This window comes from Sorex fumeus, unplaced genomic scaffold, assembly GCF_029834395.1.
Source record: "Sorex fumeus unplaced genomic scaffold, SorFum_2.1 ptg000003l, whole genome shotgun sequence".
Lineage (NCBI taxonomy): Eukaryota > Metazoa > Chordata > Mammalia > Eulipotyphla > Soricidae > Sorex > Sorex fumeus.
The window spans coordinates 22,042,948-22,063,924 of NW_026606060.1; the positions used below are offsets into that span (position 1 = coordinate 22,042,948).

Below are 20,977 nucleotides of genomic sequence, written 5' to 3' on the forward strand. Positions count from 1 at the left end.
AAATACCTCACGGGGAGCTTGCCAGGCTTTGCCGTGCAGGCGAGATACTCTCGGTAGCTTGTCGGGCTCTCTGAGAGGGGCGGAGGAATCGAACTCGGGTCGGCAATGTTGGCTGCATGCAAGGCAAACACCTTACCCGCTGTGATTTACAAACCAGACACTAACTACATAAGTAAATATATAGAATTTTTTCTTAACATTAAATTTTCTTCAAAGTTAGTTTAATCAAAGATAACAATATTCTATGAAAGGTTATAACATGAAAAATTGATAACTGTAGCAAGAAGTCTTGAGTGTAAAAAATGAAAAATGAAAATAAAAACTATAAAGGTTTTTCTACATGATTTCCCCCCCTTCATTTAATATAAGTTTCAGGTGTACACATAATAATCAACCTTTTATATACTGTGAAGTTTAACTACATTAATTCTAGATAATATCCATTTCCATATGTAATTACTAACATTTGTAATAGTACTCTTTAAGATCACTTCTCAAAGCACTTTAAAATGTGCATTAGAGTATTATCTTCTGCTCTATGTAAAATGGAATGATTTAATCTATGATAAGTGAATGATACATAACATAAATACTAAACTATTTTTTAAAAATCAGTATCAAATAAACCAACTAAGTAAGCAAAATTAAAATTTAAAAAACAGGGAGTTGGAGGTGGAGTGACAGTACAACTGGTTGGGTACTTGCTTTGCATGTGACTGATCCGGGTTCTATGCCCTGCACCCAATATGGTCCCTGTAGCCTGCCAGAGTGACCTCTGAGTGCAAACCCAGGCATAAGCCTGAGCAACACCAGCTGTGGCTCCAAAACAAACAAATGAAAAAAAATACAAGGCTGTAGCAGTAGTACAGTGAGTAGAACTTTTGCCTTGCATGCAACTGAACTGGGCTTAGTTCCACTGAGCCTTCAGGAGTGATTCCTGAATGCAGAGCCAGAAGTAAACCCTGAGTGCTGTCAAGTAGAGCCCCAAACCAAAAAAAAAAAAAGATAATTTTTTTTAAAAAATTTATTTAAAAAAATAACATAACATTTAAAAAAATATTCAATTAATCCAAATGAGGCAAGGGAAAAAAGGGGGGGATAATAAGGAAGAAATAAGGCAGAATAATCAGAAGATAGCCTTAAACAAGTGAAGATAGGATTATTACCATAATGAGGCCCAAGTACAAAATATAAGTTAATACAAAATATTTTAGATACCAGAATTGAAAATTAATCTATGTGAACGAAAATAACATTTTATTACACTTTCAGAGATTTTGATTTCTTTGCTTATGTAGGTTAAAACTATACAGAAAGTAATCATCACAAACTGGCTTTTATTGATTTATTTTCTGATAATTGCATTTGCATTGCTCTACATTTTGTTGGGGCAAGCAATATGAAATCAATCTGTTATGTGTTTGCTAAGGAGGCAGGACAGAGGGCAGGAGGGGAACTGGGGACATTGGTAGAAAGAAGAGCAAACTGATGATGGAATTGGTATTTGAATATTGTATGTCTGAAGCAGCTATATTATAAATAGCTTTGTAAATCACAGTGTTTTAATAAACATAATTTTTTTAAAAACCTAAAGACATCAATGATCACATCAAATGCAAGTGGCATAAACACCCACGTGAAAAGCACAGATTGTCATTAGATAAGAAATCAAGAACGAATTACTTGTTACCTACAAGATGTTTGTTTTATTTTTTTTTTATTTGAAGATTCATTTATTATTCTTGGGCATGTATTCTTTTTTTTATAATTTTTATTAGTGAGACACCATGAGGTACAGTTGTAGACTTACAAATTTTTGTGCTTGGGTTTCAGTTATACAATGATCAAATACCCATTCCTCCACCAGTGCCCATTTCCCACCACCACGAATCCCAGTATCCCTCCCACCCCCCATCCCCCCCACCCAGCCTCTGTGGCAGGGCATTCCCTTTTGTTCTCTCTCTCCTATTGGGTGTTGTGGTTTGCAAAAGAGGCAATGGGTGGCAATCATGTTTGGTCTATAGTCTACTTTCAGCATGCTTCTCCCATTCTGGGAAGATCCTCCCAACACCCTTTATTTGGTGCTCCCTTCTCTATCTGAGCTCCTTTTTCCCCTAGCATGTGTGGCTGGCCTCCAAGCCATGGAGTAAAATTCCTGGTACAAGATGTTTGTGTTAAATGTAAATACACTAGGAAAATGAGAAAAAAAACAAAACCAAACTTTATTCCTGATAAAAATTACTCAGTAAACTAAACATTTTTAAGAAAAAATGTTTCTTTGGGGGTGGGGGATGGCAACACCCTGAAATACTCAGAGGTTACTTCTGGCTCTACAATCATGAAGTATTACTCCTGGTAGTGTTCAGAGAACCATATGGAAAATAGGGATAGAACTCAGGTCAGCCTTGTGCCCACCCACTATACTACTTCTCCATCCCTGAAAAGAACTTCTTAAACCTTATGATAAAAAGCAGCTATGAAAACCCTCCAGTGTTGTACTGACAGCAGATTTTTTTCTATAAATGACCAGATAGGAATAAATAATTACCAACTCTTTTTGGTATATCATCACATAGAACAAGAATTAAATTAATTTTTAAATTTTAAATTGAATTCCAAAGCTTATGTTTTATTTGTAATTAAAATTTTGCTATATTCCATTTACAAAATCAAGAAATAATTTCAGTGTTTACAGCAAAACCTTTGTGGATATTGTATACTGGGTTTACATCTAAATTGTGTTCTGCAAACTATTCAAGAATATAACCACCTCATAGATTAGAGATTTAATAGTTTTTATCTTTGCAAAAGAAATTAGTATAAACTTGGGACTAAAATCATTTTTCCTTTTCAACTTTCATGACTTGGTGATCAAGGCAACTTGTATGAACACATGCACAATATTAGAGAAATCAAGAGCTATGTGTCTAATCAATGTTTCTGTTTTTTTACAGAGGAAATTTTCCAAATATGCCCCCGTATACTAAAGGAACACCCTGCTCTTTGTGTGAGCCTGGAGAAATTTGTAGAAACAAGCTCTGCAGTAAGCAAAAAGAAAGACAAAATCTTGGCCTATCAAAGAGCAAATTTTCCATAAATTCATTATATTTCAATTTTGGTCTCTTGAATAGGTTTTCAGACAACTTACAGATAACATTTAATCTCTGCTATAGAATGACAAGTAATTTGTCATAAATTATCATATTTAAACTCAGATATAGTTTCATTTCTTCACTGATTTTTTCCTATCTGCTAAAAAAGAGAAGGAAGTGAAATATAACTGTGATTAAATTTGCAGTACACTACTGGCTGAAATGTTCCTTATTTGTATTTGTAGCTGTCCCTTTTCATTGGATATTATTTTTATTAGTGACTCACGCCAAAGTAATCAATGTCCAAATTAATTGTGATTTAAATCTATGGTTACTTTCTATCATAAGCCTTTAGTTTTCAGATGAAAGTTCTTTTTGTTTTTTGGACCACGCCTGGCAGTGCTCAGGACTTACTCCTGGCTCTGCACTCAAGAATGACTCCTGGTGGTTCATGGGTGTTCAATACGGGATACCAGGAATTGAACCTGAGTCAGTAGTGTGCAAGGCAAATGCCTTACCTGCTATACTATTGCTCTGGCCTCAAAGATACATTCTTAAGGACAAATGCATAAACTTTGATTGATGATAGAGTGTGAAATAGGTGAAGAGGAGATGATTTGAATGCTGTGGGGCAAAAGTAGACTTGATGGCATGAAAGAAAATAGGCACCAAGATGTTAAAATATATTAAATAATTCTATTTATATAAAACTTAAAACAAAGCTAAAAAAACTTTGTTTTGAGTTAGTATTTTCTTAGTGTCTGTTTAATACTGGTTTAATTTCTTTAAATGTTATATGATATTCAGGTCTGGAAGACCAGGCAGACAATATTTTACTTGATTCTAGTTCTAAAGAAATTCTCTTTATTTTTAATCTATGTTCCATGTTCCATTTTTTAAGTCCATGCTTTTTTATTTATGTCCCTTCTTGTTTTAGTTGTTAATTTCTTATAAAAAGTCAAATTTTAGCTTTATTGGTTTCCTTTTTGAGAGAAAAGAGATATGGCATATGAAGACTTTGGATCAGATGATAATAATCATAATAATAATAAGTGATGTGGGTCCCAAATAAATTAAATTATTAATAAATTCTGGATGCTACTATAGCCCATATTATTTTCTGTCATTTTGATGCAGCTTATTTTTTACAGCACTAATTGAATAACTCTAAAATTATACTTTGTGTTCATTTTTATTTATTTGATTCTTAATTTAGCCATAAATTTTTCTTAAAATTTTTCTGATAAATATTATATTTGAATCCTCAACTTTATGCTCAATACATAATATAAGCTAAAAATGAAAAAGTGGGAAAATGATATAAATAACATCATAACAAATTATGGGATCCTATTAAGAATGGTAAATATGAGAGAAAATTTTGACGGGAAAAAGTTGAAGCAAGGACCAATTACAAAAATAAAAGAGCTATTTGATAGAGCACTCTGGATACCAAAAACTCAACATGAAGGATGAATTTTGTACTTTTTCAGGAACTTTATATGCCATATCATAGCAGCATGTCAAAATTAATTAGCCATTGTATATAGCTTGAATATTTTAGGCTTTGTACACCACTATAGAGAAGTATTCCAGAAACATTTTTTGATACACATTGTTGGTGATGAGCATCTGGATTTGGAAGTCCTTTTCATTTTCTGAATTTAAAACTTCAAATATTTTCTAAATTAATTGTCTTATTCAAAAAAGTCAGCAAAGGATGTGAATATTTTCAATTAAAAAATGTTTTCTGTTTCAGGATCCAAAGAACAACAAAAAGCTGAAGGTGTGAATCAAAATAATTCAGTATTAATTCAATTACTCCTGCCCTTTTTTGAGTGTTTTTAATTTAATTTTCTTTTGACATTTGAATCAGAATATCTTTTTTTGTTTTTCATTTTTTACTACTTTATTGAGGCACAGTTAGAATCACAGTTACAAAGTTGTTCATGATTGAGTTTCAATTATACAGTGTTCAGCATTGTACATTACGTCAACCAATGTACATTTCCCACCACCAGTGTCCCTAGTTTCCCACCCCCCAATCCCATTCTCCTCCTGTTTGTCTCCATGGCAGGCACTTTTCTTTCTCTCTCTCTCTCTCTCTCTCTCTCTCTCTCTCTCTCTCTCTCTCTCTCTCTCTCTCTCTCTCTCTCTCCCCACCCCCCCTTGGAGCATCATGGTTTGAAATGCAGGTACTGAATGGTTATTGTGCTTGCCCTTCCTACCTACTTTCAGCACTCCGTTCTTGCCCAGGAATTTCACCTACTTCTTGAGCCAATGGCCTAAGTTGTTGGCAGGTTAATTCTTGGTAAGCTTGCTCCGGGGGTGATGGAGTCTGGCTGAAGGCATGGTGGTGACTTTGGAGTGTTGGATCAAGCAGTTGCCAGGGCTCTGTTTGGGTGGGCATTGGGCTGACCTGCCCCCTTCTGAGGTGTCCTGGAATACACAGCCATAAGCAGGTGTCTGAACACATTTTGTGACTGGCTGATGTCATTTGAGATTTATTTATGAGTCTCCAAAGCAGGACCAAAAGGTGAGCGTACATAGCAGCACAGGAGGTTTCCTGAGAGGCTGCTGGGACTTCTGGAAGTACAGAGAAGTTGGGGGGAGGTAGTCCATCCAGACTTGGAGAGGGTCTGGTGATTTCAGTCACAAAGACCCATGTACCTAAATTTTGGGCAGATTAATTTCTCAGCGAACTGGGTCCTGAGCTGTTGGGGTCTGGCTAGAGGCATGGGACAACTTTGGGATATTAGAAAGCTTGAGGGCATCATTAGGTGGCTGGTACTCTTGCCCAGTGAGTCCAGGTTGACCTGCCAGTGGTGTTGTGCCATCTGAGCCTCAGTGATACTGGAGACAATAGAGGCAGACATGGCAGGCCATGGACCAGGACCAGATGGGTGCCTGGGTCCTGCCAGACCTGGTGCTCCAGGCAGCTGCTGTTGCTATTCCAGCAGCATAGTCTCCAGTAGTTGGAGCTCAGGGAGCTGAAGGACTAGGAGAGGATCTTCCTCTAAGACAGGCTCAGAAGACTGAGTCACATAGGTCACAACATTAGGTGCAGCCAGGCCTCGGGGTGTAGAAGGAGCACCCAGCTAGCAGCAAATCACCCTGGCGCCCGGTTGCACCTCACTGACTGGCTATGGCAGGTATTTAAGGCACCGCAGCAGTTCCATAGCCCGTGCTCCACGATAGCACCAGGCTGGACTCCAGAAGCATTTTTTTTTCCTTTAAAAAGCGGGATGAAGAATATTTAACTGAAATTTGCATTCGGTCCAGTGAAATGATGCAGCGTTTCTGTGTAGCAGAACCCTGCAGCTCAGAGCTTCAAGAGTTGCTGCAGCTCCACGTGTCCCCCGTGTTCTCCGTGTCCGAGCACCTGTGGCCGCCCCTCCCCCACCTTTACACTCTCCAGCGGTTTTTTTTTTTCCTTTTCTTGCTTTTTGTGTCACACCCCACAATGCTCAGGTGTTCCTTCTGGCTCTGCACTCAGGAATCACTCCTGGTGGTGGTCGAAGAGCCATGTGGGATGCTGGGAATTGAACCCGGGTTCACCGCGTGCAAGGCAAATGCCCTACCAGCTGTGCTATGGTTCCAGCCCCTCTCCAGCAGTTTAATTCTTAACTTCACTGTTCTTTAATTTAACTTTGTTTTTTTCTATCAGTTTAACATTTTATAAATAATATGACATGATCATGCAGTTTCTGGGCCACCCGCATCCTGCAGTTCAGAGCTCTGAGAGCAGCCACAGATCCATTGGTCCCAATGTCTTGGCGGTGCTACCACCATCCTCCAAGACTCCTATTTTTAATTTTAAATCTTTTCTTTTCTTTTTAAGTTTTGGAATCCAAAGCACAACAAAAACCTGAAAGAGTGAATAAAAATAGTTCAGCACTGATTCAATTACTACCTTCCATTGAAACTAAAGTGAGCTCCATCGGTCCCAATGTCTTGGCGGTGCTACCACCATCCTCCAAGACTCCTATTTTTAATTTTAAATCTTTTTTTTTCTTTTTAAGTTTTGTAATCCAAAGCACAACAAAAACCTGAAAGAGTGAATGAAAATAGTTCAGCACTGATTCAATTACTACCTTCCATTGAAACTAAAGTGAGCTTTTAACTGTTCTGTTTTGTTGACAGAATCTCCAAGTTTGAACACAACTTCTATCGAAGCGACAGCATCTCAAAAGATAGCATATAGTGCATTATGTTTGCTTTCTGTTCTTCCAAGAATAGTATAGTTTTCATGCATACAAGAGAAATCACAAGACATTATAATAAAAGAATATGATTAAATATGGCTTTCACTGGTTTACTTTTTAAAATGGCCAGCAATATTACCTGTTATCTGAACTAAGTGTCTTTTTAATTCAAAAGAAAATATTGTAACATAGAATAGTAATTTAAAAAATCTTGTTTAGACAAATTTCAATTTTTCAGAATGAAGAGTACCATTTGGGGGTCCAAAGAGATAGGACACTGTGTATGCCATTTACCTTGCATGCTGCTGAATTGGGTTTGATCCCTGACACCCCTCCTTATGGTCATCCAAGCCCACTAGTAGTTATCACTGAGCATAGAGGCAGGAGTAAGCCTTAGGCATTGTTGGATGTGGCCCTCAAACAAAACAAAACAAAACAAAACAGAAAGGAAAACTTTTGCTGAGCATATTTTTTCAGAAACAAAAAGTAAAACGTTTATTAGGCCACATACTGTAATATTTTAGATTGTCATTTAAATTGTAGCACTGTAGCACTGTAGCACTGTCCTCCCATTGTTCATCAATTTGCTTGGGCAGGCACTGGTGAGACTTGTCCTTACTGTTTTTGGCATATCGAATATGCCACAGGGAGCTTGCCAGGCTTTGCCGTGGGGGCAGGATACCCTCAGTAGCTTGCCTTGCCGGGCTCTCCAAGAGGGATAGAGGAACTGAACCTGGGTAGGCTGCATGCAAGGCAAACGCCCTACCTGCTGTGCTACTGCTCCAGTCCATTTAAATTGCAATAGACTAAATAACAGCATTGTAAAAATTAGAATGTTTCTTTACATGCCAGTAGTTTGCTTAAAGAATAACAGCCCCCCCAAAATAATATCATCGTTATTCAGGGCTGGAGCGATAGCACAGCGGTAGGGCGTTTGCCTTACAAGCAGCCAACATGGCCAACCCGAGTTCGACTCCTCGGCCCTCATGGAGAGCCCGGCAAGCTACCGAGAGTATCTCGCCCACATGGCAGAGCCTGGCAAGCTACCCGTGATGTATTCGATATGACAAACACAGTAACAACAAGTCTCATGACGGAGACGTTACTGGGCCCACTCGAGCAAATCAATGAACAATGGGAGGACAGTGCCAGTGATTCAGGTTAAAAATGTTTTTAAGAAAAGTTTCACACTGCATATAATGAGTGCTGTGGTTATAATAAGTAAGTGATAAGAACAAATGAAACTCCAAAGGAAAATTAATTTTAATCTTTGAAAGGTAGGCATATCTAAAAATTAAATCACATTCATTTAGAAGATTTTCTTTTTTTAAATAACAGGATAAAGAAAACAGGCCTTTTGAAAAAAACCTATAAAATTACTTCTTGCATGGTTAACATAATTTCTACAAAACAAAAGTTGGTTAATTCTGACATGTCTAATTCTGACATGTCTTTAAATTTGAGAAAAAAAGCCTAAACTATTAACTTACTTTTAAAAATTATTCATTTTGAATTGTGTCCCAAATAGAGTAGACCTGCCAGGGGTACAGAAGGTTTATCTACTTCTGTTTAGGAGGAAAGATCTGGGCTCTTTTTTAATTATTACATTATGGCTGCGTGCAAGGCAAACGCCCTACCGCTGGAGCGATAGCCCCTCTCGGAGAGCCCGGCAAGCTACCGAGAGTATTCGATATGCCAGACACAGTAACAACAAAGTCTACAATGGAGACGTTACTGGGCCCACTCGAGCAAATCGACGATCAACGGGAGGGCCTTTACCTTTTACCTTATTACATTATGGGCTCCTTAGCTCCTACCTATGCCATCAAGTCCAGTTCTTGTGGTATACCAGGTAGATTCTCCAAGGCAAGTTGGCTGTGGCTTCAGTAGACAACTCAGTGAAAATACAGCATAGGAAGAAGTTGGTCAGTATAGCACAGATATAAATCCATTTAGCTGGGGTATTAGCCCAAACCAACCCTGGGGCAGAAGGACAAAGCAATATGGTGGCCCTAAGTAGGGCAAATTCATTATTAAGATATGTTTTTAATTGGTTGACCAAATAGTGGCTGTTGTGGGCCCCAGCCTGGCTTGCTATATCATGCACTTTTGGCCTCTGTTAGGCTATCAGCAGGTTCTTCATGTATTAACAACAAGGGGAAGCTCATAGTTGGCCATAAACTAAGTATAAAGTTTTTCTCAGAATAATTTGTCTCTTCTCCCCCTCCCCTTGGGAAGATCATCTTCACTTCCATGGGTGAGTGACTACCAACACAAGAGAAGAGCAGATTTCTCTCCATCTCCTGGCCCTGTGGTGCAAAAGGCCCCTTACCACATGAGGTCAAGATCAGTGCTTGTTTAAGATCAGGTTCAAAGTCACTGGGGCTGGCAGGAAGATGCTTCCCTTCCAGTTCAAACCCAGTCTCAACAGAATGAATGTCCTCTGTGGTGATCTGCAGCTGGATTGGGGGTTGTATTTTAATAGAACTTCACTGGGGCTAGACCACCCTTTCAGCACTTCTTATTAAGAGTCTGCAACACAATCCATAACTAAAGGACCTGATGCATGGAACCAAATACTAGTGCAGAGAAAAGTAAGGACTCCTTTACAACAGTGAGTCAAATTTCCAGCAGTACACCTGAGGATCTGCTTTGATCTGTTCCAGAGCCATACCAGATTGTTTTGGCAAAGGACTGGATAGCCACACTGATTTACTTGGCCGACTGCCTGTGGCATAAACTCTGTCCTCTGGAACTTGACTATCCATCCTGATAGGGATGGGCAGAAGCCTGTCTCTGGTCCTGAGGGAGAGAAATTATGTCATCAGCCCCGATACATCCGGCACTAACACTTAAAGCAGGATGGTCGTGAACATACTGGCTGCTGCAAATAGTCTCACCACATGGCTATTGTGGGTTCCTGGGCAGTCCCACTTTACAGCTGAGTGACATAATAGGTACAGAGTATGAACAGTCACAGTGGCCGTTCTGAAGCCACCATGCAGTACACACAGCCACTAATTGCTTTTCTGAGCAGTAATGGGTTCCACATCTTTCCAAAGCTGTAACCAGAGTAAATAGGCTGCCGAAGCCATTCTGAACACTGCCAGAGACTCTACCCAAAGCTCTCAATAGTAAAGTTCTGGTCCAATCACAGAAATGACTCAGGTCCAGCATGTTTAAAGCTTGTTTTAATCTCCTTGTCTCTAATGCTATTGCTGCTTAAGTGGCCCAATCCTAGGTGGCCCCCTCAAAAATTAATACATAAAGGGAGTCCAATATAGCTGCACTAAGTGGGATGCAAATACTACAGATGCCCCACCAGCCCAAGAAACACCTACCTGCAAGTGTTTGACCAACATGGGCATGGGGGTACACATGGTTCTTATTAATGACCGCTTAGTTTTAACCAATAAGACAATCCCCAAAGCTTGATAGACAAGCCATTTGCCTGCAATTCGTAGTTGACTATTGATAGTCATCTCAGGTGTGCAAGCAAAAAAGAAACAGGGCTCTCCAAATGTGCAAGAGTGCCCTTGTAAAAAGAGAATACTGTCAATATCATGATAAAATAATAAAGCAAAAGGGCATCTCCATTTAGATAGGTCAAATGGACACATTAAATGGCAAAGCTCAGGCTATGTAAGTAGCCCTAAAGCAATTCGGTAAAAGGTCGTAAGTCCATGGTCACCTCTCCTGGGTAAAGACAACTGGTCCTGGCTTTCAGGAGCAATGTCAGTGGAGAAGTACATGCTCACAATTTCAGCCATGATGTGGGAGCAAATGGTTCAGCAAATCCATGAAGTTGGCCACCAATGGGATGGCTGAATGAAGCAAAACAATTTAAGCAAAACAAAGCACTGCACAATATTGTCTTCAGATATTTTTAGAGTTGACCCCAATAACAAGGGAAATAAAAATAAACAAAAAAAAGTACATAAGCACACACATTTCAAGAAAGTTTTCTGCAGAGAGAAAGAAACTTGCTGAAACATGTCCTACTCAATGAAGGAAACTATTGCTAAAACAAAGATACATTCTACTTATAGGGAGGAAATATTTGTACACCACACATCCAAAGAAAGAGCTAACAAACGCATAAACAGAGATGTGGTATCTATCACAATACAACACTACTCAGCTATAAGAAAAGATGAAATCGTACACAGAGATGAAATTAGAACATGCATTCTAAAGGATAGCACAGTGGAAGGGCATTTGCCTTGCACACGGCCAACAAGGCCGACCCAGGTTTGATACCTCCACCCGTCTCGGAGAGCCCAGCAAGCTACCAAGAATATCTCGTCTGCATGGCAAAGCCTGGCAAGCTCCTTGTGACGTATTCGATATGCCAAACACAGTAACAACAAGTCTCACAATGGAGACGTTACTGGGCCCACTTGAGCAACTCGATGAACAAGGGGAGAACAGTGCTACAGACAGTGCTATTCTAAAGTAAGTAAGTCAAAAGGAGAAAGGGGAATTTTATTTTATCACACTCATATATGGCATAAAAGAAAACAGCAAAAGAACAGAGGCCAAGGAAAACAAACACTGAGATTGACCGCAAAAATGAGGTTCACAAAGTGGAGTATGGGGTGTGGGCTAAAAGATTGAAGTTGATCCAATGCTTGTGGTTGAGAAGTATCAGCAGTTCGGTAATGTATATGGTGTAGTAACATAGCACCATAGATGAACATGAACACCACACATGAACACAAAGAGATTTAAAAAAACAATGCTACCTCAAAAAAATTAAAGAAATTGGAAAGTTGTAAGATTTTACTCTATTTGCAAGCTACTGAAGTAAAACTTAAGATTTTACTCTATTTGCAAGCTACTGAAGTAAAACTTAAAACATATAAGCCTCCTGGGTCAGGGACAAAGAACAATATTTTACTCAGCATTGACAGTGAATTAAAGCTTTTTTTTTAATTAGTGAAACACCATGAGGTACAGTTGTAGATTTACAATTTTTTTGTGCTTGGGTTTCGATTATACAATGATCAAATACCCATCCCTCCACCAGTGTCCATTTTCCACCACCATGGATAATATCCTTCCCACACCCATCCCCCCCATCCTACCCTGCCTCTGTGGCAGGGCAATCCCTTGTGTTCTCTCTCTACTTTTGGGTGTTGTGGTCTGCAAAGAGTCATTGAGTGGCAAACATGTTCAGTCCATAGTCTACTTTCAACATGCATCTCCCCTCCTGGGAGGATCCTCCAAACACCCTTTATTTGGTGCTCCCTTCTCTATCTGAGCTGCCCTTTCCCCTAGAATGCCCGGCTGACCTCTAAGCTATGGAGTAATCCTCCTGGTGCTGATGTCAGCTGTGAATTAAAGCTTTTAAAGATGTTTCAGTTTCTTAAACTTCATAAATTGTAAAGATATTGACATACCCATAATCTAATAAATCAAATAATTCTACAAAGTCTGTTTGAACATATAGTTTCCCTTGAAACCGCATTCACAGGACCATGTTTGATTTAGCAGGAATCAAAAAGCACTGAAAAGCAAAGTAAAAGATTAATAATTAAGACCATCCGTGTTTATTTCAACAGCACATCTTACTAAAATAACTAAAATATTCAGAGGAAATGGTAAAAGTGCTGTTGAAGCTACCATTTCCTTTTGGTTGAGGAAGTGAAAATAATTTTCTTCTCAGAAATGAGAAATTAACTCAGCTAAAAATGTGCAGCTAGTCAGACGAAGTGAAACATTATTTGTGCAAATTTTGATTCTATAAGACTATCCTTTGCTTCTTCAATTGTTATTTATACATAATAAATAATGGTAACTGAACTAATGTATAGTTCCAGGAATATTTTATCATTTGTCACTTGCCGCCCCGTTGTTCATTGATTTGATCGAGTGGGCACCAGTAATGTCTCCATTCGTCCCTGTCGTGTGCTAGTGTAGCCCAGTGGCATCTGTTTGCTCCAGGAACATGAAGAGCCTCAAACCGTTCATTCATGGTTTTAACAAAGAAGTCTGACCATCTTGTGGGTGGGCGACAAGATGTTCTTTTGACTGGAATCCAGTTGGTAAAGGCTCTAGTCCAGCAGATGTCTCTATATTTCATTACATGTTCAGCCCATCTGATTTTCAACACCTTGGCAAACGAGACAGCATCCCTGATTCTCAATCATCGATGGAAGTCGAACTGTGGATTTCTTCTCTCACTTGAGTGAAGCGTGATACTCCAAGCATAGCTCTTTCCATTACTCTTTGGGAGACCCAAATAGCAGTCCAATCCTGTTTTTGTAGGGCCCAGGTCTCTGAGGCATATGTTAGTGCAGGGAGAATGGTGGAGTTGAAGAGATGTGCCCAGAGCTGGAAGTTCTTCGTCCTCCTGCACAGTTCTGGCGCCAAATCTTTCCTCATGTTGAGTTCTCGACCCAGGTACACATAGCTGCTGCATTCAGAGAAGTTTGTTCCATTGAGAGCAAATGGAACATCAGGGACTAGTTCATTTTTCATGAACAATGTCTTTGTGAAATTCAGCTGCACTGTGACCGTTCCATACTCACAGTCGAAGTCAGCCAGCATTCAGGCTGCTTGGCTAATGTTTGGTGTTATTAGTATGATGTCATTAGCGAAGATGGAGGTGGTTTAGCTGCTGACCGTCTATCTTCACTCCCATTCCTTCTCATTCCAGTAATCACATGACATTCTTGAGGGTGGCACTGAAGAGTTCCAGTGAAATGGTATCACCTTGGTGAACCCCTCTCTTGATGTCGATGATCACTTCCTTGTACAATGGTGAGATCCTGGTGGTGAATCCGTAATAAAGGTCGCGGAGGATCCTGATGTACTGAGCTTGAATGTCCTTTTTGGTTAGGGTTTTGATGACCGCTTCAATCTCAACAGAATCAAAGACCTTCTGTAAGTCGATGAACATTAGACAGAGCAGCATCTTGAACTCCTGAGAAACCTCAATGAGCTTGGTCACTGTGTGGATATGGTTGATCGTGTTGAATCCTTTTCAGAACTTGCCTTGCTCGCATGGTTGTCCTTCGTCTAGTGTTCTTCCTATTCTACTCAGGATGACTCGAGTGAACAACTTGTAAATGATGAACAACAAGCAGATCAGGTGATAGTTGCCTATGTTGTGAACATCTCCCTTGTACAACGAAACGGTCATATTTTATGTTCTATATTTTATGATCCAACTCCACATTCACCACCAATGTCACCATTCATCAAAGTCTTAAGGTCCTCTCTCAGTGCCCCACACAACCCTCTCAGCAAATGCTTTATTTTTTTAAATGTATTATAGTTCAGGTCAATGTTTACAATAGTGTTTATGTTTATTTTGAAGTAGTTACCTCACCTTTCACCATGAAAGTGTCCAAAAACCTTGACACTTATGTTACCTTTAGTCAACCTCATCACCCCCTCTCCACCAACTCCCTCCCTTACTCAGCTTTCTCAATTCTTCAGTCCAAGACCAAGGGTTTGTAAAGCATTTGATACTTTCTTTTACCTTATCTTGTTTTTCTGTATGTCACAGATGAGTGATATTATCCAATATTTATGTTCTTTCTTATTTACTTAACATGATACTCTCAAGTTCTATCCAAATTGCATAATTTCATCTATACTTATACTCCATTCTGTGTATGTGTCTATATGTGCACACAAACAAGAAAATTTATGTGTGTGTATATACATATAGCATCACAATTTCTTTGTGCACTCATCTGCTGTTGGACATTTGAAATTTGGACATATTCTGACTATTGAGTACTGGAATGAGTATAGATGTACACATGTACTTTATATATATTTTTCAAATTGATGTTTATGTATACACTTTGTGTAAATTTCAGTCAGACTAGTCACACCATTATTCAGCTGCTCAGGACCCCTGTGTGTCTAGTGGCTATGACATTCAACAGAGCAGGGAGCTCTATGTATGGTTAGTAGCGATAACCTTAGACAACACAGATTTTTAAAAAGTTCTTGCAAATGCAAAGGAGTATTTCATTAAACATCCAAGTAAATTTCTATTTGCATTGTATAATTTGAGGTTGACATTTTAAATTAGAAATATAATTTATTGAATTTCTTTCCAACTCTGTATATTGAATCTATAACCCCCAATACAACAATACTAGGAGGTGAACATTGTGGAAGTAATAATATTTATGTGAAGTCATAAAGGGGGATCCCCCTCTGATAGAATAAGTATTCTTATAAGAAGAGTAAGAGACTAGAACATTCTTACTCCCCTTGTATATGCAGCCCTTTGGGAAGAACTTATATAAACTACTGCTTGAAAGAAGTGAAACGAATTTAAAATGCTAATGAGCAAGAACTTGTGATTATGCCCATTAACATTGCTTTTCTATCCTTAGTAGTTTTCTTCTTGGAAAAAAAACAACAACATTGTTTCAATCAATGATTGTCCAATCCATGTCTCCTTCCCTCAGGAAGATTCTGAGTGAGAACCTTGAAGATACTCACTGTTTAATGAAATTCATGATATTTAATATTTAACATCATAAATTCTTTATATTTAATTATTTTTGATGCAAGAATGATAGGGTGTTTCTGTGTTTATCCACAGTCCCAGGGTAGGTCAATACTTTCAAGAATGAAAATATTGAGCAGTAAAGATGTTGAGATTCAGAGTGAGAAAATAAAAAAGTTTGTTCAAGAGTAAGTAGAAGAAAATTCCCAGCAGGGAAGGGACTTAGTATAGGGCTAAATTAAGTATGGCTCATTTTGTGTGTGTGTGTGTGTTTTTAATAGGAAAACTGTGTCTTTACGTTACTTATCGAACAAAATATTAAAAGATTCTCATTTGTTTTCCAGAGATGTCTTGTCAATTTACTGACTATTTATGTTGTTAAGACTAACACCCTGTATGTATTTAGGGTCTTTTAGATAATTTATTTGCACATCTTCCTGGTTATTGTCCATTATCACTTGGTCTCCTGTGAGCCCAAGGGCTAGGAAAGAATTTATGGTCTTGGAAAGTGTAAACTACCCAGACTCAGAAAGAGTTCAGGAATTTGCAGGGGAAATGCAGGCCAGCCTTTGAACAACTTGGAGTGTCTTGGAAGTTGAAGATCCGAGCACAATTTATAACTGGCTGTTCATGAGCCGTGCAGACATGCCTGGGTATTCGAACCATCAACTGCGGTAGTGGGTTAAATGCGTGAAGGCAGAATGAGAGAATGTGAGGCGGGGTTTTTTTGTTTTTCTTTTTGAGATTTTTTGTTTAAACAATTTTTGTCTAAAAGTGTCTTCATGTGTTTAAATCCATATCATTTGTAAAATATAGCTAGTGAAATAATATGCATGTGTCAGGCCCTAGATTTGATCTCTGGCACTACAAGAAAATGAAAATAAAAAATAGAACTATCAGGCTGGAGAGATAGCACAGAGCGTAGGGCGTTTTCCTTGCACGCGGCTGACTCAGGTTTGATTCCCAGCATCCCATATGGTCCCCTGAGCACCGCCAGGAGTAACTCCTGAGTGCAGAGCCAGGAGTAATCCCTGTGCATCGCCGGGTGTGACCCAAAAAGAAAAAAAAAAGAGGACTATCTCATTAATAATGCTTAGTATTAAGTTCAGGGGGCACTCATGGGTCATAAGTGGTACCAGGATTTAAACCATGGTTGTGGATAAAATCATGGCAAACTCAGAAACCTTTACACTACCTCTGCAACTCTACGTGATCTAAGTTCTTAATACACATCCTAGTAATAGTGGGAGGTGGGGGGGGGTTGTCTGTTTGTTTGCTTGTTTTGGTGTTTGGGGCACACTTGGCAGTGCTCAGGGCTTACTCTGGCTCTGTGCTAAGGGATCACTCCCGGTGGGCTCAGGGAATCCAGGGATCAAACCCAGGTCAGCTGCATGCATGGCAAGTGCCTTATTTGTTGTGCTCCCTCTCGGCCGTTTTCTTGCTTTTTAATTTTAGGTACTGTAATTTACAATGGGCTGGAGTGATAGCTACTGAGAATATTTCGCCCGGACGACAAAGTCTGGCAAGCTCCCCATGATTTATTTGATATGCCAAAAACAGTGACACAAGTCTCACAATTTCTTGTGAGACGTTACTGGTGCCTGCTAGAGCAAATCGATGAGCAACAGGAGAACAGTACTACAGTACTACCGTCTAAAATGTAGACTTAAGCCAGCTAAAATGAACTCACAAGCAACAGTGGGCGAAGAGGAAATTCAGGTTTCCTCTCTCATTATTGCTTAAGCCAGATAGAAATAAAAACAGGTTGAACTGAAAGGAACTGAGAAAATAAGAGGATGAAAAATTCATCTGAAAACCACCACAAGTATAGCATTTTCAGTAGCAAAATCAGAATCAGTGTGTAGGAGATTAGAGGGAAAAAGATTGTGGTCAAAGTAAGCATTGAATGGCAGATCAATTCCATTTGCAGTAGAGCATCTCCAGTTGGGAAGACTCAATATATGTCTGTTTGAATGATTATTTAGAATCAATAAAGTAGAGTTGATTAAAGAAATATCTTGGAAAGAGTGTTAGATAATGCTGAGAAAGAATATTGACCAAAATCCAAGTTCTTAGATGTGATAATGAAGGTGTGAACATAATGACGAAGCGTGAAATCTGTTATAAATGAACATCATGCACTTTGACTAATTGAAGGATCTGTTCACTCTCCCCTCCCCCTCCCCCCTCATCCCCTAGAGGTTAGAACAGCATTCCCTAAGGCATGTGAACTATTTTGAGCTGAAATCAATCAAGACCTACAAACACTCCCTTAAGTACCTAGGAGAATGTAAATTTCGTGGCGGGGGAGGGGGGGGGCTGAGAATTGAGAATTGAGGTTATCTGCAGAAAGGCTTTTTTGATTGTTTGGGTTCCTTTTGTTTGTTTGGGAGCCATACCCAGCTGTGCTCAGGGCTTACTCCTGATTCTGCACTCAGGGTTCAGTCCTGGCTGACTTTGGGGACCAAATAGAATGCTGGAAGATGGAATCATGCAAGGCAAGAACTCCACCCAAATAACTCTCAGTTCAGAAAAAAAAAACTTTTTTTCTATGTGTAAGGCAGGGCAAGCAGGCATCTAATTAGACAGCATCTGCTCTTTGTCATGTAAATCACCCTCTCTTAATATGTGAGTTTGTCTCAGATCACCTTGCCTTTTATCTTTCTCATTTTTTTCCCCTTCCCTTTATTGCTTTGATAACAATCGGGTATTGTGCACATTTGGTCATGGTGCTCACACGTTTGGTTGTGATCACAGACATTTTTGGTTGCAGTGCATGCCACAAGTCACACACTTGGTGCGAATACTCACACAGTTAATTGCAGGGTTTAGCCAGGGTCACACATTTAAGTTGCTCATATACACTTGTGATCCAGAAATTGCAATTTGTTTTGACACTGGGGATCACTAACCAATATGTTTTGGATCACATGAGGGATAGTAGGTTTGATCTAGGATTGAACTTGTAACCTAATTCCAGACATTCTTCCACTATCCCACAGCCTTACTCTAGAATTTCTTTTTGATTTTTTCACTCTAGCATTTCTTAGCCAAATTTGCTTTCTTCTCTTAGGGGGTTTGAGTGTCTCCCCAGTGGTGCTGAGGCCCATGAGATGCTTAGGAAACCATACAGAGTCATGGATTGAACCCCGGACTCTGCATGTCAGGTTTGCACCATATAGCACACCAGCCCCTTGAGCTATGTCCACAGTTCTGTTTCATTATTTTCAGAATCCTTACATCTCTGAAAATGTTATATATATATATTTTAATTGATTTTTTTTATCCTACTAATCTGTTTGCTGTTCTTTATTGGTTCAAGCAGCCCAAGATCTCAGAAGAGTAGGAAGAAATTTCCCACGTCTCCCACATTGCATATTTCAGCATACTATGAGGAACCTGAGGTTCCCCATTGTTGGCAAGGGTAAAAGTTGAAGGGCAGAAGGTAAAGGCAAGTTACTGTGAAAACTGCACATCAACTCTCTACTCTTGCCTATGCACAATTTTCAATTTGTGCTAGGATCTTCCCTCAGCTAAAAGGGATGAAGAGTAACAGCTGAAGCATAATTCAGCTGTTACTCTACGTCAAAAAGCATGAATCATTTCTGGGTTAACCTCAGCAGGAAAGCCTTAAAGCCTTCCCGTCTGACTCTCTTCACTTAGCATGGCTTCCTGTGAAAGAACAGAACAGCATAACTTTACAAAGAAACAAAAAGAGAAGTAAGCAGATTTTCATGTTTAAAAAATTGAGTTCATTTATATTTAAGCTATTATGTTAAGAAATACAACAAAGAGTAAAAACTTTAGTAAAACATTTTCTCTGAAATATACTACTCTAAAAAACATTCTGAGAAGTATATATAGGTAATGTGAGACTTGTTGTTACTGTTTTTGGCATAGAACATGCCATGAGGAGCTTCCCAGGCTCTGCGATGCGGGTGTGATACTCTGGGTAGCTTGCTGAGCTTTCCAAGAGGGACGGAGGAATCGAACCCCGGTTGGTAGCATGCAAGAAAAACACCTTACCCACTGTGCTATGGCTCCAGGCTTTTAATAAACAAATCTAACAAAATTAAAGGAAAAAAATGTAATACCACTCTTCTAAATGTACAGCAAAACCCATTGTCCTGGGTTCTAACTCTAACACCTCATGGTTCCCAGAGCAATACAAGGTAGAGTCCAAACCCTCCCTCCCAAACTCTAAAGTTGTAACAAAAGTTTTTGCATAGGGTCAAGATACAATTTTTCCAAAAGTTAACTTATTTATTTGTAGTACTATATTGCATGAATCTGTTCTAGACACTCAGTTGTGCCTACAGAATACAAGTATGCATACCTGCTGTGATAAAGAAAAAATGATAACATAGTTACTAAGTCTAGAATGTAACATTTCAGAACTTTCCAACCCTTTTGTCACATGTAATTTCTTATCCATCCAACAAGTTGGACTTTACAGAGGAAAAAGCTGAAGCACAGATGCTAAATACGCAGTCACACAGACAATATCAGGACTTCACTTGAACCAAGACAGTTTAAAAACCTTGTGTGCAGAACATATGTTTGTCATAGTATTGCTTACAATAGTCAAGATCTAGAAATAACCCATGTGTCTAGAAACATTAGATGAATGGATAAAGAGATAGTGGCATATGTGTGTGTGTGTGTGTGTGTGTGTGTGTGTGTGTGTATGTGGAACACTTCTCAGAAATGACATTAGAGAAAGTTTTGAAGTATGCTGCAACTTGGATATAATTGAGGAAGCCATGCTAAGTGAAGAGAGTCAGACGGAAAATGGCCAGAACAATAGCACAATGTGGCAGGCACTTGCTTTGCACATTTAACACTGCACCCCAAATGATCCCCCTGAAACTGCCAGGAAAAATCCTTGATGCAGAGCGAGGAGAAAGCTGTGAGCACAGCTGGGTGTGGCTTCCAAATTTTAAAAATAATAAAAACGAGAACAAAAGAAAGGAAGAGAGGGAAGGAGGGAGGAAGAAAGAGAGAAGAAGAGAGAGAAAGAAAAGGACAAATAGCAGGTGACCTTGCTCATATGGAGCGTATACAGGAATAAAGCAGGGGATTAAACAATCACCAGTGGAAACAAATCCTTGGATATGTTCAATAGAGCTATGGTGTGAGGATGCTCAGGAAGTGATGAAAGAAGGTACTTTGAGATAGAGATGGAGGAATCTTTGTGGTCC

At 39.2% G+C, this 20,977-nt stretch overlaps 1 protein-coding gene across 1 annotated transcript in view; it reads left to right on the forward strand.

Annotated features, from left to right (window-relative positions):
• Window positions 1–7,153, forward strand: part of GLIPR1L1 (GLIPR1 like 1) — a 33,887-nt gene extending 26,734 nt beyond the window's left edge. The window contains exons 4-7 of the mRNA XM_056119241.1: window positions 2,955–3,043; window positions 4,852–4,878; window positions 6,934–7,022; window positions 7,115–7,153. Of these exons, the coding sequence (XP_055975216.1) occupies window positions 2,955–3,043; window positions 4,852–4,878; window positions 6,934–7,022; window positions 7,115–7,153 (244 nt within the window). The remainder of the gene's footprint in view (window positions 1–2,954; window positions 3,044–4,851; window positions 4,879–6,933; window positions 7,023–7,114) is intronic.
• The last annotated feature ends 13,824 nt before the right edge of the window (window positions 7,154–20,977 follow it).